Below are 20,831 nucleotides of genomic sequence, written 5' to 3'. Positions count from 1 at the left end.
GACAGGAGTCCTTCGAATCGAGACCACAGAAGCTGCTTCAAGACAAGATCGCTTGATGCAGTGACACTGACATTCGGGGAAAATGCAACTTGTGGCACGAGCTAGCGACCACCGAAGTTCAGGACTTAAAAATGCAGAACAGCAATGCTTCTGGTGAGGTAGCTGGACAGTCAACCGGGCAGTCCAGGAACACTTCCAAAGGATCAGAATGGCAGGATCCTCGGGAAGGCGCCAATACTAGTTGGTCCCACTAGTCCAAGGGCTGAAGCACTGCTTAGGGTCTTTGGAGATCAGGTAGTCACACAGGGCTTCTCTTGGCAGGACACAGGAGGGGATGCTGTGCCAGTTCAGGAGCCTTCATTGTATCTTCAGCAGGCTGTGCTTTTTCTAGGCTTTCTTGGCTCCAATGGTGTGATCTAAAAAAAATGGCTGCAGAGGTCCCCTTCTTATACAGAATCTGAGCTGGAAGACCAAGCCCACCAATGATCAGGATCTGCTCTATTCAAACAGCCCGAAGTTGTTCAATTAGGGACAACTAATGGTTTCACATCTGCCCCACACCTAGACTATTTAGGCACATATACAAGTAGCCAAAAATAACAAGTGCAAAAAGCTTGGGTGATACAAAAGAATCCCAATTGCACTGCAATGTAAGGCTCTGTGTGCAATTTTAAAAAGCACAAGAATTCCAAACAGGATTCAGTTTCCCAGTACTGATAGTCTGAAGGACTGAATTTCCCCATAACAATTAGCAAAATGGAAGTGAAATGAAGCCGGAGGCTTTACTTCCTTTCAAAAAGACAGAACAGGTTCAAAAAGAAAGCAAAAAGATTGGAGGTCCATAGGAACTGTGGAGGGAAAGTTGCCGAAAGTCAAATCTTTCCCACCACTCATCTTTGTTTACTTAATGAAAAATATACAACCCAATTAACTCTGCTGTGTCAACATTAACTTACTTTTCGTATAGAAGTCTGCAAATTTCATCAGGTAACCGCTGATGGATGCTGGGAAATATTTTGTGGGATCGTCCATATGGCAGAGTGGAGAGACAGTCCAGCAGCGTGGTGAAAGAACAAAAACCTTCATGCAAGGTAATTCCTCTACTAATGGAGACGGATGGCCCAATACCTATAAAAAGAGAAACAAGACTTGAGTGTGAAGTCTTGGAAGACTGTATAATCACACTCAAACTAACAATTTGTAGCCTTGCACTGCAAGACTTCACCTCTCCTATTGCTTCCACGTCCCCTTCATCCAGCAGCTTCTTGTCCAACTGTTGCAGTTGAAAGAGGTGGAACTCCTGCCGACGGTCCTCTGATTCAGTCAGGTTTTTCAGCATTTGCTGCGGGAAGCGGTTGGGGAAGCATATGCCAATCTGATCAATAACTGCACTCTCTAACCAAACCTTCCCCTGTGACAGGAGACGATCTCCGAGGTAGTACCTGGAACACAAAAGAGCATGGGATATAACAAACAAACGTTAACAAAAACCCCACTTACACGAAAGGATAATTATGCTATTGCATTTTCCTATGTAATTGATGACAGCAAGTAATTTTGAATAGAAATAATGCACAGAAAATACTGGAGGTAGTGGCTTGGTAGTCTGCCTTTACAATGTAAAAATGGTTGAGGTAGAAAGGGCGATGGAAGGGTGATACAGAATCGGACTGGGGCAGGATTAGTGGAAAAACATGAATAAATAGTATGCTATTCAGAAACTAGGGGAAGCGATTACAATTGCAATGCGTAGCCCTGGGAGACATGAGCAAGAGATGTGGGTTAGGAAGTCTGTCGAGAATGGAAGGTGGCGAAAGGTTTAGAGGGGATCCCTCGTTGGCCAAGAGGTGGAGCTTGACCCTAGCACCCACTTTGGGGATTCTAGGGCCACTTTGAGGGGCCCTCAATGGTTTCCCCCAACCCCATGTCTTTTTTGGTTCATCAGCTTCTTTTTGATGACCAGAGGGACTTTTCCAGACATCTCCCTGCCATTACTTTCCTTTTTACCTTATAGAAGGGATTGAACAAGTTACTTAGCTGTAACTGTTGTTCTCCAGCATGGGTCTGGCATGGATTTGCATGCTCCTGAATATTCCCCGTCCTCAGGCTGGGAATCCTCAGTAAAAGAAAAAACGATTTCAGTTTTGTTTCTAAGCTGCCTTTCTCCTACAAACCAATCGCAGCAGACACGGCACTGAGACAGCCTTGATCGATTTGAAAACCCAAATCGAGGACCTAAAAGACAAGGGCAAACAGGCACTCCTGCTCCTCCTTGATCTCTCAGCAGCCTTTGATTTGGTCGATCACCAAATCCTCTGCCACCACCTTAAGACTGCTGCTCACTTCTCCGACGCAGCCACATCCTGGATTAGCTCATTCTTGGCAAACAGAACCATGAGTGTCTTCTCTTCCTTAGCCGCTGCTGACCCAGCACACGTCCCGTGTGGAGTCCCACAAGGCTCTTGAGTATCTCCCACACTCTACAACGTGTTTACTAAACCGCTCTTGGATATACTTGACTATCTGGGTGTCTCTTACACTAACTATGCGGACGACACCCAGATACTTATCCCCATCACTGGTGACTATGTAACCAATGCCAAAGCACTCAACGAAGTCTACACGGTCATCCAGGCCTGGATGGCACATCATGGGCTTTGCCTCAATGACGAAAAAGGAACAAGTTACTTACCTGTAACTGTTGTTCTCCAGCATGGGTCTGTCATGGATTCACATGCCCATGAATATTCCCTGTCGTCAGGCTGGGAATCCTCGGTAAAGAAAAAATCAGTATCAGTTTCGTTTCTGATCTGTCTTTCATAGTAGTAACCAATCACTGATCTCTGCGTCATACTGACCACAGCCAATGACTGCCCTCTACCTAAGCCCCGCCTCTGGCAGCCATCTTCAGATTTGGTAGCACGTGAAGTGGCAGTATGACCAAGTGAAGAGCCGCAGAGGGGTAGGCGGGAGGGTTCGCATGTGAATCCATGCCAGACCCATGCTGGAGAACAACAGTTACAGGTAAGTAACTTGTTCCTTCTCCAGCATGGGGTCTGGCATGGAATCACATGCTCATGAATATAAGAATAAATAGCAGTACACACATGCACAACCACGGGGGGTGGCAAAAGGCTCAACATTAAGCAATACAAAAACTCAACATTAAGCATCTCTTACCTCCTCACGAGGCTCACCTTAAGCGAACAGGTTGCGCAGCACTGCTTGGCCGACCCTGGACTCCTCCCTGGAATCCCGATCGACGCAGTAGAATCTCGTGAAGGTGTGCGTCGACCTCCACGTAGCAGCCCTGCAGATGTCCAGCAGGGGCACACCAGATAAGAATGCCGTAGTAGCAGCGATCGCTCTGGTCGAATGGGCTCTCGGACGGCCTGGCAGCGGTCGGTTAGACAACCGGTGACAGTGCATGATGCAGCCGGAGAGCCATCTGGAAATAGAAGACTTCGAGAGAGCCTTTTCTTGATTCAGAGGTCCAAAGTTCACGAACAGCTGTGATGTCCTCCGGAAACTCTTTGTGCGGTCCACGTAGAACTTCAGCGCTCTAGCCACATCCAGCGAGTGCAAAGTCCTCTCGGCCGGCGACGAAGGAGACGGGAAGAAAACAGTTAACACCAAGGGCTCGTTAAGATGGAAGTCGGACGGCACCTTGGGCATAAAGGAGGGGTGCGTCCTAAGCACCACCCTCGAGGCATGGAAAGTCAAGTACGATGCTTTGCAGGATAGGGCCTGGATCTCTCCCACTCGTATTGCGGAGGTAATGGCCACCAGGAACGCAGTCTTCCACGACACAAACTTCATCGGTGCGGAGTGCATCGGCTCGAATGGGGGCCCCATGTGCCTGGTCAGCACCACGTTAAGTTCCCACGCCGGGGCCTTCACCGGCGGGAACAACCGGAACAGTCCTTTCATAAACTCTTTTACCAGTCGATGGGAACACAGGGATGTCCGTCCTGTGGTTCTGGTATATCTGGAGATCGCCGCCAGATGAATCTTAATGGAGGCATGGGCTAGCCCAGCCTTTGCCAGCGATAGCAGGTACGGCAGCACTTGAGGGGCTGTAATTCGTAGGGGGTTGATCTTCTGTGCTCGGCACCAGATAGAGAACCTCTTCCACTTATGACCGTAGCATTTGAGAGTCGAGGACGCCCTGGCCTTTGCAAGAACCTCTCTGCAATCGGCCGGTATATCGTAGCCTCCAAACTCTAGCGCTGCAGGTTCAGCGACGCCGGGTCGTGGTGGAAGATGGCACCTCCTTCTCTGGAGAGAAGGTCCACGTCTGCCGACAGCTTGATGGGAGGGGACGTTGACAAGTCCAGAAGGTCCGGGAACCAGATCTGCCTCGGCCACGCCGGTGCGACGAGGATCATCCTGCACCGGGACCTCTTGAGCTGGCTGATGAGTCGAAGCAGCAACGGCGGGAACGCATACAGGTATAGGCCGTCCCAGGGGAACGAGAACGCATCGCCCATGCTTCTCAGCTGGGGAAACCTGCTGGCGAACCTCTTGCACTTCGAGTTCGTCGCTGTTGCGAACCGGTCGATTTGGGGTTTGCCCCATCGTCGGAAGAGTTGATCCACCTGATCCTGGCGCAGTTCCCACTCGTGACACACGCGCAGCTCCCTGCTGAGCGAGTCGGCGATGGTGTTTCTTTCTCCTGCCAGGTGGAAGGGAACCAGGAACATCCCCTGGGCGACCGCCCAGTGCCACAAATCCTGTGCTTCCTTGGATAGGGCTGGGGATCTGGTGCCTCCCTGCTTCCGTATGTAAAACATTGTCGTGGTGTTGTCCGTGAAGATCCGCACCACCTTGCCCTTGAGCGACGGGAGGAACGATTTGAGAGCCCAGAACACGGCTCGGAGTTCCAGGACGTTGATGTGCAGGAGCCTCTCCTCCGGGAGCCAGAGGCCTCTTGCGTGGAGATCTCCGGTGTGGGCGCCCCAACCTTCCAGGGCGGCGTCCGTCGTCACCGTCTCCTGGTACGCCGGCGTCTGAAAGTCCTTGCCCGCCGTGAGGTGCGCTCGAACGCCTCACCACTGAATCGCCCGCCGGAACACCTCTTTGAGGGGGACCCTGTCTTTGAAGGTGCCCGTCGCCTGCCTCCAACGGGCGTCGAGAAATTCTTGAAGAGGGCGCATCCATAGTCTGCAGAGGCGCACCAGGTAGATGCAAAAGGACATCATCCCCAGGAGGGACTTGATGGACCTCACCCTGGCCACGTCCGTGGCTAGCAGGCGCTGCACTTTGCTTAGAATGGTCTTCGTCCGTTCTTCCGACGGGGCCGCCAGGCGCCTCACTGTATCGAGCTTCGCTCCCAGAAACAGGGCCACCTGCGACGGCACCAGGTGGGACTTTGGGTAGTTTATGGCGAATCCCAGGTCTGTGAGTAGCTGGACGGTCTTCGCAGTGTGTTCGACGGCGAGTTCCCTCGTCCTTGAGCGGATGAGCCAGTCGTCCAGGTAGGGGTAGACGTGAATCCCCTGCAGGCGCAGCCGCGCCGCCACTGGTGCTAGGCACTTGGTAAAGACCCTGGGGGCCGACTTCAATCCGAACGGCAGTGCTCTGAATTGGTAGTTTCGTCCCTGGACAACGAACCTGAGGAACTTTCGGTGACTTTTGAGGATGGGAACGTGGAAGTATGCATCCTCCAGGTCCAACGACGATAGAAAGTCGCCTTCCTCCAGCTGTCCCAGTACGTGCTGGAGGGTGACCATCCTGAACTTTTGTGATCTGATGTATTTGTTCAAACGACGAAGGTCCAGGATGGGGCGCCAACCGCCCGTCTTCTTCTTGACGAGGATGTACCTTGAGTATACCCCGGAGCCTCTTCGGGACAAGCTCGATGGCGCCTTTCCTGAGCATCGCCCGTACTTCCAACAGCAGTTGCAGGACGTGATTTTCCTTCCTGGCCACAGGTGGAACGTGAGGGCACTTCTTCAGGAATTCGATAGAGTGTCCTCTTGCCAGGGTATCCAGCACCCAACGGTCGGTGGAGATGGACTTCCACACGCCGACGAAGTTTGTCAGCCGACCTCCCACCGGGGTGCTTCGGTGGGGGCCCGAGACCACGGCCGGTTCAGTCCTGCTTGGAGGAGGTGGCCTTGCCGCCCTGGCCACCTTGCCGACGGCGGCGAGGCGCTTCCTGCTTGCCGCGACCCCTGTAGGCCTCCTGAGACGAGGAGCATGCCGCCTGGCGGTAGGACGACGAGCCACCGCTGGATCCCTTGGAGGCACCCTGTCTGCCTCCAGAGCTCCAAAAGGGCCGTCGTTGCTGAAGGGCTCCTAGGGCACGGGCCGTCTCCGTTTTTATGGCTTGGAGGGATTCGTCCACCGCCTTCCCGAAAAAGTTGCTGCCGTCGAACGGCATGTCCAACACCCTGGTCTGGACGTCCTGACGGAAGTCGGTCGCCCGGAGCCAACCCCGTCGTCGCAGGCAAACACCGTTGCCCAGCTGGCGGAACCCAGTATCGGCAATATCGGTTGCCACCGTTATGGTGCGGTCCGACGCCACCTCGCCCTCTTGGAGTATTTCCTGGGCCTCGGACCTCTTGTCGTCCGGCAGGAAGTCCAATATGGGTGCCAGCTTAAACCAGAGCTCCCTGTTGTAACGGGCCACGATCGCCAGGGGATTGGCCGCTTTGATCGTCGTCGCCGCCGACGAAATGACCCGCCGCCCCATGGCGTGCAACTTCTTTCCCTCGCCGTCCGGCGGGGAATTCGACATCGAGGCTCCTGACCCCGCCGCTTTCTTCTTCGCCGCCGCCAAGACGACAGAGTCTGGCGTTGGCTGGGCCCTGAGGCACAGGTGAGCGGTGTCGGGGACCCGGTACTTCTTCTCGTACCGGTCCCGTTTGGCTGGTGCCGTGGAGGGGTTCTTGAGAACCGACAGGCCCTCCTCCCAGATGTCATCGATTAGGGGCACCGCGATGACCGTCTTCCTCTTTGCCTCCCGGCGCTGATAGAGAAACCTTCCTTTTTCTGCTCCTCCGGGCAGAGCTGGAACAATTCGGACGCCCTGGCGATCATGGCGTGGAATGAGCCAATCTCGTCGGGCGGCGAGGCCCGTGCGACGGGAGACCCGTTCCGTCGTCGTTGCCCTCAGAACCCGTCGCCGAGCCCAACGCACCGTCATCTCCCGACTCGTGAGAGGATGAGGAGGGAACTGTAGGCCTTACGGGGGCGAGCGGAGGAGAGGGTTGGGTCCTCTGTCGTTTGTTCTGAGGACTTCCCGACGGGCCAGGTTGCGGGTCCTCCGGTCTGGGCCGTGGGAATCTTGTCCTTATCTCAGAGCATAAGGACTGGATGGCAGACAAAATGGCCGCCGAGCCATCCTGAGGCCTAGGATCCGGCTGCGCCGGAAGGGAAGGCCGCTCTTCCTCACCATCGTCGTCTTCCTCGGTTATCTCCCGAGGATCTTCCTGACGGGATCGAACCTTCTCGAATTGGACTTCGAGGTTCCTCACGGCCTCAGTCAGTTCCTCCTCCGAGGCTGACTCCGAGCTCGAGGAGGGCACCGTGCCCCCCCTCGCTTCTTCCATCATGGCGGCCACGACGATGGGCTGAATAGAGGATTCCCTCCTTGGCGGCAGGGAAACTCTAGTCCCGGAGGCAGTCTCCGCTGGCGGTGTCTCTGCCGGCTTGGCCAGAGTCGCTGCGATAGCCTCGATAGAGGCCTTCGCCTGCTGGGTAGGGGCCTTCACCACCTTAGGTGCGTCCCGGGCCTTCTCCTTCGGGGGAGGGGCGACGCCTCGCTCCCCCTCTTCTGAGATCGGACGGGGCTTCTCCCGAAGCTTACCCGGGGTCTCTGACTTTCTCTTCCCCGAACCGGAGCGTTGACGGAAGGTGCGCCCTGCCTGGCGACCGAAGAGCCCGACCTTTCGGCGCTCCCGGAGCCAGCGGACTCGCGGCGCTTGGCCTGGTGTTGGGCCCCCGTCGCCGGGGCGCCCGCACAGGATTTAGAAGCCCGCTCAGACCCTTTCTTCTTCTTCTCACCCGTCGATCCCTTCTCCAACCAGCTTGCGAGACGGGATCGACGGTCCCTCATGGTCCGCTCAGAGCTGGCAGTCCTTCTCTACATGAGTCTTGTCCCCATGAAGACAGTAGAGGCATCGCGAATGTTCGTCTTCCTTAAACACATTCTGCAGCCCGCATCCAGGGCAGCTGCGAAACAGCTTGGGTCCGGCCGACGAACTCGCATCCTGGGCCATCTCGAAGTAGGCCGCAAATCTTCTGGAATCCTCCAAGAAGTTGATTCGACGAAATCATCACCCTTGAGGGGCGTAGGAAAATCCTGCAATGGGTAGCCGTTAACGGGAGTAGAAACGGTGGAGCTTGAGGCTCGATTAACCGAAAAAATGTGAAAATTCACCTGAAAAAGCGCGAAACACGCAGCAAAAGCTCGAGAGCTAAGCACAAGGACACCCAACACTTGAACGTGCGGTAAAAATCTGAAGATGGCTGCCAGAGGCGGGGCTTAGGTAGAGGGCAGTCACTGGCTGTGGTCAGTATGACGCAGAGATCAGTGATTGGTTACTACTACGAAAGACAGATCAGAAACGAAACTGATACTGATTTTTTTTCTTTACCGAGGATTCCCAGCCTGACGACAGGGAATATTCATGAGCATGTGAATCCATGCCAGACCCCATGCTGGAGAAATGGAGTTACTCATTCTAGGCTCCCACTCCAAAGTCACCCAACTTGACCCCAAATACAAATCCTTTATTATCGACGGGAATTATATCAAAGTCTCTAACGTCACTAAAACGCTGGGAATCTACCTAGACTCTACCTTGTCCCTCAATAGACAAACCAACTCAGTAGTCTCAGCGTCATCTTATACATGCAAACTGATCACAGCATGCCGTCCCTTTCTGACAACGGGCAACTGCCTGATCTTTGCCAGAACCCTCATGTCCAAAATCGATTATTGCAATGCCCTCTACCTAGGGACAAGTCAAAGAAACCTCGATAAACTCCAGGTCACACAGAACAATGACATAAGGGCAGCTCCCAACGTACCCAGGCGATCTCACATCTCCAATACTAGATGCAACCTGCAGTGGCTTCCCATCACCCATCGTATATCCCTCAAAGCTCTCGTTCTTACTCACACGGCCCAGAACAATGCAGCCCCTGCCTACTTACCCACGCGCTTCACACAACATACAGAATCCAGACCCCTGAAATCTGCTCAGGTCCACACACTGGCTATTCCTAGCTTCAAGCTACAGACAGCAGGAGGTTCGAGCTTCCCAGTCCTTGCGGCTAAGCTCTGCAACTCCTTACCTAGTACGCTCAGAAATGTACCACACCTCCACTCCTTCGAACACAAAACCAAACTGTGGCTACATGAAAGGGATACCCAAGCAACCTCCTCACGTTAACTTACACAGCTGTTACTCTTCTCCATACTCTTAACATCTTGTAAATTGTAAATATGTGTAAAAGGTATATTCTGAAACTGTATAATATAACTTGTAAAATGTATAATGTATATATCGCTGCAATTTGTAACTGTCCGCAAAACATGCGCCCAGATGCCCCGGGGCAAGGTGGGCAATACAAATAAAATACAAATACATATAAATAACTGAGCTCTGGGTCATACTGCCCCCAGCCAATGACTGCCTTCTACCCAAGCCCCTCCTCTGGCAGCCACCTTCAGATTTGCCAACACGAAAAGTGGCAGGACCAAGAGAAGAGCCACAGAGGCGCAGGCGGGTGGGTTTGCATGTGAATCCATGCCAGACCAATGCTGGAGAACAACAGTTACAGGCGAGTACCTTGTTCCTTCTCCAGCATGGGGTCTGGCATGGATTCACATGCTCATGAATAAAGAATACATAGCAGTACATACATGCACAACCACGGGAGGTGGCAAGGCTCAACAGAAGCAATCTATTACCTCCTCACTAGGCTCATCTTCAAGCATAGAGGTTCCACAGCACTGCTTGCCGACTCTGGACTCCTACCTGGAATCCCTGTCGACGTAGTAGAACTTCGTGAATGTGTGCGTCTATCTGCACGTAGCAGCCCTGCAAATGTCCAGTAGGGGCACACCAGACAGGAACGCTGTAGTAGCAGCGATCCCTCTGGTAGAATGGCGGCCAGGCAACAGTCGGTTTGCCATCCAGTGACAGTGAGTGATGCAGTCGGAGAGCCACCTGGAAATGGAAGCCTTGGACAGGGCTTTCTCACGGTTCACAGCACCAAAGTTTACAAAAAGGTGAGAGCTTGTCCGGAAACTCTTTGTGCGGGTCACATAAGACTTCAGCGCTCTAGCCACATCCAGCGAGTGCAAAGTCCTTTCAGGTACACAGGTAACACCAAGGGCTTGTTAAGATGAAATTCCGACGGAACCTTGGGCATGAAGGAGGGGTGCGTCCGCAACACCACCCTCTTCTCGTGGAAAGTCAAGTAAGGCCGTCTGCAGGACAGGGCCTGAATCTCACCTACTCTCCTTGCAGAGGCTATGGCCACAAGGAAAGCCGTCTTCCACGAAAGTAATTTGAGCGTAGCTGAATGCATAGGTGCGAATGGAGCCCCATGAGCCTAGTCAGCACCATGTTGAGTTCCCACGTCGGGGCAGGAGCCTTCACCAGCAGGAACGAACAGAACAGTCCTTTGATGAATTCTTTATTTGGACGGTGAAACCACAGCGAAGACCGTCCAGGAGACCTGGTGTAGCAGGAGATCGCGGCCAGTTGTAACTTGATGGAGGCGTGGACCAGTCCCAATTTAGCCAATGACAGTAAATACAGAAGCACTTGAGGGCCGTGACCCTCTCAGGGTTAATCTTCTGCGACCGACACCAAATCGCAAAGCGCTTCCATTTGTGTCCGTAGCATTTCAACGTAGACAACGCCCTGGCCTTGGCAAGTGCCTCCTTGCAGTCCGCCGGAAGATCGTAGCCACCGAAATCCAATACTGCAGGAGCCAGGCCTTCAGGTTCAGAGACCCCCAGGTCATGGTGAAAAATTGTGCCTCCTTCCCGGGCGAGAAGATCCGCGACCACTGGCAGCTTGACTGGAGGGGACGCCGACATGCTGAGAAGGTCCGGGTACCGGATCTGCCTCTGCCACGGTGGTGCGACGAGGATCATCCTGCACCGGTACCGTCTGAGTTGACCATACAGAAACAGGCCTTCCCAAGGGAATGAGAATGCGTCCCCCTATGCTCCCCGGCTTGGGGAATCTGCTGGCGAACCTCTGGCACTTGGTGTTCGTTGCTGTCGCAAACAGATAGATCTGGGGATTGCCCCATTTGAGGAAAAGGTTGTCCACTTGATCCTGCCGAAGCTCCCACTCGTGGCATGAGCGTAGCTCCCTGCTGAGAGAGTCGGCAAGAGTGTTTTTTACCCAAGCCAGGTGAAACGGAATGAGGAACATCCCCTGGGCGACAGCCCAGTGCCAGAGGTCCTGTGCCTCCTTGAATAGCGCTGGGGATCGGGTGCCCCCGTTTCCGGATGTAAAACATTGTGGCGGTATTGTCCGTGACCTCACCACCTTGCCCATGAGGGACGGCAGAAAACCTTAAACACTGCCCATAGCTCCAGAAAGTTGATGTGCAAAGTCTTCTCCTCCGGCAGCCACAGGCCTCTTGCGTGAATACGTCTGGTGTGGGCTCACTATCCTTCCAGGGAAACATCCGCCGTGACCATCTCCTGGTACAGGGGGCTTTGGAAATCCATACCGCTGGCAATATTGGAGAGCACGCACCAACATCGGATCGCTCGACGGTACTCGTCGAGCATGATCCTGTCCTGGAAGCCTCTGGACACCTGGACCCAACGGGCTTTGAGGAATCCCTGCAGCGGGCACATCCGCAACCTGCAGCACCGAATCAGGAATATGTATGACAACATCATGCCGAGTAGACTTGATGGTCATTACCGTTGCGACCTTCAGCGCCAACAGCTGTTGCACTTTGCCCAAGATGGCCGATACCCTTTCCTCAGACGGTGATGCCGTCTGAACATTCTATGTCTGCAACTGAGCTTTGTGAAGTCATGTACTTGCACTTTCTTTCCGCCTTTCTTCTTCTTTTACTTGACCCTTGATGTATTTTGGGAACTGATGGTTCCATGTTTGCTTTGTTTGTAGACAACTATTTGTAATCTCCTGATGAAGACATCATAAAACCAACGTTAACACGTCGAAACCGGTAGAGAAATCTAGGATAAGACCACCTGTGAAGATTCTTTTTGGCCTATCCCAAATGCTGACCACTTATAAAATCTATTGTGGCTATGCGCTGGTTTGCTGACCACTTATAAAATCTACTGTGGCCTTGCACCATGTGTTGTGCACAAAAACTTTTTGCACAATAATTAAATTGTGAATGTATTGTTATATTGTTATATGTTTTTATCTTGTACTTATTGATGTTTTGTATGAGTAGTTTGATGGATGTTGTATGGATGCGGATGAATGTATGAATGATTTAATAGGATGATTTTTATCTAACCATGATGGTTTTTAAATATTCCTGCGATGTTAAATAAATAACTACTTGAGTGCAGATTAATTTGTGATTAAACACAGAGTAAAATGTATTAGGTACAATAAAATCCTTAATATGCCTTTGTAAATTGTATCCTCTGGATTTTCTTCTGCAATATATTATTACGTTAATACCCCAATCTAGAGAGTGGCTTTCAGAGACAGAGGTGATGCCAAGCATGACACTGTTGAGCCTGGCTCCCAGGAACAGCACGTCCTGCGATGGAGTCAAGCAGGACTTTGCATAATTTACCCAACACCCCAGTTCCGTCAGCAGCCGGACGTTCCTTGCCGTGTGGTCGACAGCGACGTCCTTTGACATGGCATGGGTAAGGGTGTACATGGATACCTTGCAGTCATAGATGGGCTGCCACCGGCAACAAGCACTTGGTGCAGACTCTGGGCGCTGACTTCAGCCCGAAGGGAAGAACCTTGAACTGGTAATTCTTCCCTTGAACGATGAAGGGCAGAAACCTTCAATGTCATTTGTGTATGGGGACGTGGAAATACGCGCCCTCCAGATCTGACAACGACAAAGTCCCCCTCCTCCAGCTGGCCGAGCATGTGCTGCAGCGTGGCCATCCTGAACTTCTGGGACTTTATGTACTTGAGTTGTCGTAGGTCGAGAATGGGCCTCCAGCCACCGGTCTTCTTTCTTACGAGAAAGTATTTTGATTAGACTCCGGAGCCTCCGAGTCACTGTGGAACCAGCTCTATGGCCCCTTTTCTTAACATGGCCCGAACCTCCAGCAGCAGCTGAGAGAAGTAATTTTCCTGGTATTCGCTGACATTTTCGTTGAAATTCCAAGGTGTGTCGAGAGTGTCCAGCAGCCATCGATCAGTGGAGATGGTTTCGCCAGCTGGCCTCCCACCGGGGTTCATGCATGGGGGTCTGACATCCTGGCCGGTTCAATCTTGCTTGGAGGTCATCGGACCGCCTTGGGGCCCTTGACGACGGCGGCCACCTCAGAAGGCCTTGGAGCGACCCCTGTTGGCTTCCTGGGTCGAAGATCGGGAGGGTTGGCGGTAAGAGGATGAGCCCCAGCCAAAACCCTTCGAAGACCTGCTGGACTCCCCCTTCCGAGGAACGAAAGGACGGCTGGTGTTGCTGCAGGGTGCCCTAAGTCTGTGTCGGCCTTGATGGCTTGGAGGAATTCATCAACGGCCTTTGCGAACAGGTTGTCTCCGCCGAATGGCATGTCCATGACCCTCGTCTGGACCTCCTGCCTGAAGTTAGTGGCTTTGAGCCAGCCAAGACGGCGAAGGCAAACCCTGTTGCCTATCTGGCGGAAACCCGTGTCTGCAATGTCCAGTGCCACAGTGACGGCGTGGTCCGACGCTACCTCGCCTTCCTGGAGGATCTCCAAAGCCTCGACCCGCTTGTCATCAGGGAGGAAATCCAGAAGCGGAGTCATCTTGTACCAAAGCTCTCAGTCTTATCTGGCCACGATCGCCAAGGCGTTGGTCGCTTTCACCGTCATCGCCGCCGAGTAGATTACCTTCCTACACATGGAATCTAATTTCTTCCCCCTCATTGTCCGGGGGTACAAATGAAGACCATGAACTTGATGACTTCTTCTGGCCGCCGCCGAGACCATTGACGGTTGAGACTGCAGGTACTTACTGAAGCAGGGCACTTCAGCAACGCCAGCCTTGTCAGGTGTATCGACCCACGTTCAAGTTATTATGCTGCAACATTTGGTGCAGTGGGCTTAGAAAATCCAAGATGGCCGAAAAACCCACATTTGCACCAGAATCCAGGAAAACTGCGCAGTTTTTGCGCACACCAAAATGGTCGCCTGACCCGCCACCCACCAGTGCGAGCGTGATGGGCCAGAAGCACCATGAGTGAAACTTGGTGCTAAAGGAAAAACAGCAGTGCCTGTTAGCTCAAAAAGCGCTTTGAAATCACCTTTGTTTCTCTGAATGCAAGCTCAAAATGCCTATTTCAAACATTGCAAGATATTCAAAAATCTTACTGAACACCAGCAGACGTATGGTAGAATGAAGTCTTGTGTGCATACAAAATTTGGAAAGACGAAGAGCCTAAAATAATGTTCATAACAAAACTGGCTGAGCTGTGGATGTCAGCAGCTTAAGTGAAATGGGATTTAAAGCCACTAAAATCGAAATGTTTAAAATAAATGAGTGACCTACTTTTGAGTGTCACATAGGTTGCAAATGTTTAAATGTCATAGTTTTGAACTTAGAATCAGCGTTCTAGCTGCATGTGTCAAAATTGTACGTTTGATTTGAATGAAGAAAAATGGGAACAAAAGTGACCTTTGGCTGAAGCCTGGCTTAAAGGGACTGAATTCTGCCCGGCAACTACCCCCGACAGGAGTTGAAACTTGCCCAGCAACTGTATTCACAGGCCTGGCGTCCCTTCTGCTGCCCCACCAAAAGGAGATCACACCTCTCTGATTGAATCAGGGGAGGAGTACCTGGGACTGCAGGAAACAGAACAATGAACTTTCCTTGGCTCAGGCAAATGTTAAATCAGGGGGTAGTAAATGGCTTCCTCTTGGAAGGAAATGGGAGGGGCACTACCTCTGTGAGCCAGCTGAGCTTGGAGGAAGTGGACAAACCAGAAATTCCCCCATGTGCTGTGGCAAACCACACCACTCTGGGCCAGAGCATAATTTTAGAAAGATGGATAATTCATAGTACATAATTGTCAAAATTATATCAATAATATCATGATTCCTGTGATTTTTCTGTGCACATTTTAAGAGGTGTTAGGACTCTGTGGTATGTTCTGGGGGGTAGTAGCGGAAAATAGGGTATTATTCCAAATGTATGTATGTTAAAAATCTGATACTTCATCATCTGATGCCCATATTCCTTGCGCACATTTGTGTAAATTCTGGAAAAGTTTAGAGGTTGTGTTCTGGATGAAAAGGGCAAAATTCTGTCAGAAGTGGACACGACATCTTACAAAGACAGGGATCAGATGGTTTGGTGCTACAGAAAATATGTTAACTGGACATATAATATTAGAAAAATTGTACATAGATAAATATGCATTTGGATCAAAAATAGATTTGTGTGCAAAGTGACAAGGGGAGGATTCTCTGACCCATAAACATGCCTCATCACGATGACACTCCATTTCCTTCCCCCAATCAAGGGAGAGAGGAGAACTTCGCCAATGATAAGTTGTGAGGGGCAGGCCTAGTTATGCCCACGCACACACCCATTTTCAAAAGACATAAAAAGAGCCACTGAGATCCAGGTAGAGACATTCACTTTCCACTTCAAACTGATTTCTTGTGAAGCGCTTTGCCAGAAGACTCCAGAACCAGAACTTAGAATCCAGACTTCAGAACTTGTAGCAGAGAGGCCTAGTCCACAAGCTGAATCCTTCAGAGGCCTTAGAATCCAGCCACCTAACCAAACTAGTCAACAGCCGGGCTGTGCTGTTCGCTTCTGGCTAGAACTTTTGCCGGAACCAGAGACCCAGACCAGCAGAGCAGAGAGAACCGCAGCTAAACCTGTTGACCAGATCTGCGACGAGGCCTATTCCTTCCAAAATTAGGAGTGAGTATCCAGCCAGAGCTGTGCAGAACCAATCTCTTAGTTTAAAATAATCTAATTCAAACCAATTCAACCTGCCTAGAACTGCATTAGAAATCGTGTGTTCATTCTGTGATTTCAAAGCTGTGAAAGTGTCATTTGTCATTCTGAGCTTTACTTTAATTTTGAGAATCTACCTCCACTAAATTGTCTGTATCTTTTGAACCATAAGTGTTAGGAACGGGATTTACCCGTCATCTTAAAGCTAAGAATCTAAGCTTTCCAACAAGCCCAAACTCGAAAAGAGTGCCACGAATTGCAATTTGACTCAAACTTCTTCACCTGTCAAAAATAGCTGTCTTTTGCTTCCATTGCTGAAATTAGTTTTCAACCTGATAATCCCTCATGAATCATTGCTAGTGTTGACCTGAACTAATTCAAAGTAGCTGTCACCCACCCTGAATCTCCTATAGGGAATTAAAATCATTTTAGCATATTTTTCACTTCATTGCAAATCACATTAAAAGTATTTCTGCATGTTTTAAAAGCATAGCAGTTGCTCTAAGCTTGCGGGGGGGGGGACTAGAATTTGTATTGCGTTGCATTTGATTATATTCCTGAAAATTGTGTGCTCTCCTTCCATCTCTTTATATTGCATAGGGGGGGGAGTGAATTGTCAAAAGAAAAGGTGATCATATTATCTCTTGTTGAAACCATCTCAGTTATTTCTGTGCTGCATTCTTTTCCATCATTGCATTTCCTTGAAACCATAAAAGCATTCTCAGCTACCTTATCCTCTCTATACCAACTCCTATGTAATTAAAAAGTGTGGTAGTGTAATATTATCAATTGTTGATCACTGTCATATTCATAAGTGTGCTATCAAATATTAATTTATTTATAAAAGTGTGATATATATATATTGTTTAATTTTTCAAATAAATCTTTTAATTTGCAAAACAAACCTACTTCTTGGCTCAGTGAGGTCAGGTGGATTTAAAGAGAGGGGCATTATACAAGGGTTTATCATCCAGATCTATGAACTTGTCATAAAAATATACAAATAAGGGCTCCCCTTGGGCATCCCAGACTAGGCATTGACTTGGAGTGCTAAATTGAAGTCACTTAGCCTCTCATCCCAGACGTCATCTAGGAGCAGTACCAACAGGATAGTCTTCCTCTTTGGCTCCCGGCATTGGTCAAGGAAGCCCTCCTTCTCCCTCTGGGGTGAGCTGAAAAAGCTCTGATGCCCGGGCAATCATAGAATGAAAAGATCCAATCTCGTCCGGTGGAGAGGCTCACTGTGCCGGAGATGCAGGGTCTCCAGTCCAGAGTCATCGTCTGTATCCGTCCCCGTCGGGGGGAGGGCAGCGACGGTTAGAATGGAGGCGTAGGATGTCTTCTCTTCTTCGCTGGTGGCTGCCAAAATGTCAAAAGGGTCACAGGTGGTGTTGCTAGTGGAGCCGTCAGCAATCTCCTCTGAATCTCCGACACCAGCATGTGGAGTGTCGAGAGGATGTCCTGCGACAAATCCCTAGAGGGCTCCTGGGGAACAGGGTCACTGGGCCCAAGGCCCATGTTGTCGCCACTGCCAGTGCCCATCTCGCCGTCTGGCATCTCTTCGACGTTTCCATCGTCGTCCTCGCCACCGTGGACAGAAAGAACCTCATCTTCTTTGGATGAACAAATGTCTGTATCCTGGAGTTCTTCACACTCCCCCCCCCCCTCCTTTTCTTCGGGTCCTGATGGGTCGGTGGTGGGCTGAGGTCCGGCTGCCTCTTTTCCAAGGTCTTTACCATCAGCTTGAACGAAGACAACAACACGAACCTGATGGTAGACACTTACAATCAATCCATGGCCAAAGCCATAGATGCAATCGCCCTCCCTAAAGTTACGTAGTGGGAAACCAAGAGCACATCTGAACTCCTGGTTTACCCCCAAAATTAAATTACTGCGTACAGAAAAGAGGAAACTTGAAACGCTCTGGAAAAATACCCCCTCTTCAGAGAACAAAACTAACCTAGCAAATATCACGGCCACATACAAAAGTGAGATTATCTGCACCAAAAAAGAAACCTTCAATGATAGAATAAACCAAGCAGGCTCCAGTAACAAAGACTTGTTCAACATCTTAAGAGAGTTGGAAAATCCCAACCCACCCGCAGACACTTTCCTTAAGGATAAACCTTGGTGCACCAGCATCCAAGATGCACTCACCAATAAAAATACTGGTCTGCAGACCAAAATAGCCGACAAACGGCACTAACTAACCGTCTGTAATCCAATTAGTCCGACTACTTCAGCCTCCTTGCACCAAACTTCAGGCTTTGAATTCACCAATGTATAAGTACCAGCGGTACAATAAATTATAGCCTCACTGAAACCCTTTAACTGCAAAGGTGACAGTTGCCCAGCACAGATTATAAAAGTAGCAGCCAGAGATCTGGCCCCTTTTATCACCAATTAATCAACTCATCTTTCTCTAGCAATTCCGTACCATGCAACCTGAAGGAATCATGGGTGCTCCCATTACTTAAGAAACAAACGCTAGACCCATCAATACCCACAAACTATAGACCGATTACAAAGGTCCCGTTTCTATAAAATGTTTTAGGTAAGGTTGCATATTTTCAAATTCAAGACTTGAGACAAACTACTAGGAACACGACAATCTGGCTTCAGACCCCAACATGGTACGGCAAATTGCCCTTGTTGAACTCAAAAGCCAGATTGACGAACTAAAAGACAAAAGGTAGAGTGGCCATCCTTCTCCTCCTAGACTTGTCGGCGGCCGTTGACCTGGTCGACCACAATGTACTTTGTGACCACCTTGCATCGGGAGCTCATTTCTCGAGCTCCGCCATCACGTGGATCCAATCATTCCTTAACAGGACCATGTGTCTTCTCACCTGTGGCAGCGGCCGACCCTATTCCTATCACCTGCAGCGTGCCACAAGGCTCATGTGTCTTGCCTACTTTGTATAATATCTTTACAAAGCCACTATTTGATAAATTGGACCTACACCAATTACGCAGATGACACCCAGATACTCCTTCCCCCATCAGGCATCTATGACACGGATGTATCTCTGATCAACTAAATCTACACCATCATTCGGGCATGGATGGCCCTTCGCGGCCTCTGACTGAATGATATGACTGAGACTCTTTTGGTCAGCTCACCTACCAACCTAGAGAAACTCAGCCCAAATTACACCAGCATAAGCATAGATGAGAACAAAATTCTAGGTTTTTAACTCAACGCCAACTTACCAAACATGTGAACATGAAATCCTCAGCCGCCGCCTACACAGGCAAGCTGATCAGGGCGTGTAGACCCTTACTGTCACCTAACAGTTGCCTTACATTATCCAGAGCACTCATACAGTCCAAACTGGACTATTGCAACGGTCTCTACCTAGGCGCCAACAAGTCCATACTCAAACTGCAGATACTGCAGAACAATGCGCTCAGAGCCGCCTTAAACATACCCAGAAGAGAGCACATATCAGCAACCAGAAAACTTTGCAAATGGCTTTCCATACAAGAAAAAAATTGACCTGAAAACTCCCTGCCTTACCCATAAAGCACTGAACTACCGAGCCCCACCTTATCTTACTGACAAATTCACCTTGAGATCCTCCATCCGCACTACGAGATCCACCAACACTTCCTGCCTAGTGGTACCTAGATACAACCTCAAAAGAGCAGGTGGCTCCAGTTTCCCGGTCCTGGCCTCCCAACTATGGAACGCACTCCCACACAACATCAAATCCATCCAAGTATTCGAAAAATGCAAAAGTAGTGTTATCACCTGGATACTCAATAACAATGAACCCAATATTCTTTTCTCAGCCATGCACCCGGACTGCCCATACATGTTCCCATTTCTCTTTCATGACTGTACTTACGCTGCGACTACTGCATTAATTGAATTTCCTGCCTGTATCATGTGTTGTATGTACCATTCTGCACGATTTGCAACATGTAACCGTCTCCTTAACCACTAGCGCCCAGAAACCCCTGGGTCAGGCGCGCTATACAAGTAAATAAACAAACAAACTCTCTCCTGCCGGGAGAGACACTCTGGCTGCTGCCCGGGCACCCTGGAAGGAGTCAGCCCCTTTTGGCTTCGAAAGGGAGGACATTACCAAATCGATCGAGGAGGATGATTTGGTCTGGCCCACCTAGGCCTTCACAGGCAGGTAGGCCATCTTGGCCTTCTCCTTTATGGGCAGCTCGGACCCCTTGTCCTGCTTGGCATTCTCCTTCAAGGGCGGTTTGGACACCTTACCCTGCTTGGCCTTATCCAGTGTTTCCTGCAGCTTCCCTGGGGTAGCTGACTTCCGCTTGAAGAGCTGGAGCGGTGGCTGGAGATAGAGGCCGATGGAGGCATTGAACGTGCCCTGACTATCGCTGGACCCACTTGAGGGGCGACACCGACTGAAGCGGACTCGCGGTGCTTGGCCTTGTGTTGGGCCCCCACATATGGAGAGCCCTCAAAGGACTTAGAAGCCCGCTCTGGTTGGCAGGATCCGGAAGAGGCATGCCCCTGACAATCACCCGGGGTAGAGGCCTTGAGCCACGCCGCCAACTAGACGTGCCGATCGTTCATCGTGCGCTTGGTGAAGCCACGGTAGATCTCACAATCTCCTTCTGTATATGCCGGGTGTAGACAATACAGGCACTGGGAATGCTTGTCATCCGAAAAAACATTTCCGCAAACCGCAGCTGGTGAACAGCTTGAAGAGGGAAGATCTGTTCTTCTCCTCCGACATGATCTGGCACGGTGTA

At 50.6% G+C, this 20,831-nt stretch overlaps 1 protein-coding gene across 3 annotated transcripts in view; it reads right to left on the bottom strand.

The window, feature by feature from the left end:
- Positions 1–20,831, bottom strand: part of LOC138468363 (cullin-9-like) — a 1,322,368-nt gene that overhangs the window by 203,055 nt on the left and 1,098,482 nt on the right. For all 3 annotated transcript variants that reach the window (XM_069608895.1, XM_069608893.1, XM_069608894.1), the window contains 2 exons: positions 1,226–1,442; positions 957–1,128 (listed from right to left, as the gene is read on the bottom strand). In XM_069608895.1, the coding sequence (XP_069464996.1) occupies positions 957–1,128; positions 1,226–1,442 (389 nt within the window). The remainder of the gene's footprint in view (positions 1–956; positions 1,129–1,225; positions 1,443–20,831) is intronic.

Source organism: Ambystoma mexicanum, chromosome 4q, assembly GCF_040938575.1.
Source record: "Ambystoma mexicanum isolate Mex_15411 chromosome 4q, UKY_AmexF1_1, whole genome shotgun sequence".
In the NCBI taxonomy this organism is placed as follows: Eukaryota; Metazoa; Chordata; class Amphibia; order Caudata; family Ambystomatidae; genus Ambystoma; species Ambystoma mexicanum.
The sequence above is the reverse complement of the archived record's forward strand: the minus strand, read 5'-3'. Positions and strand labels throughout refer to the sequence as shown.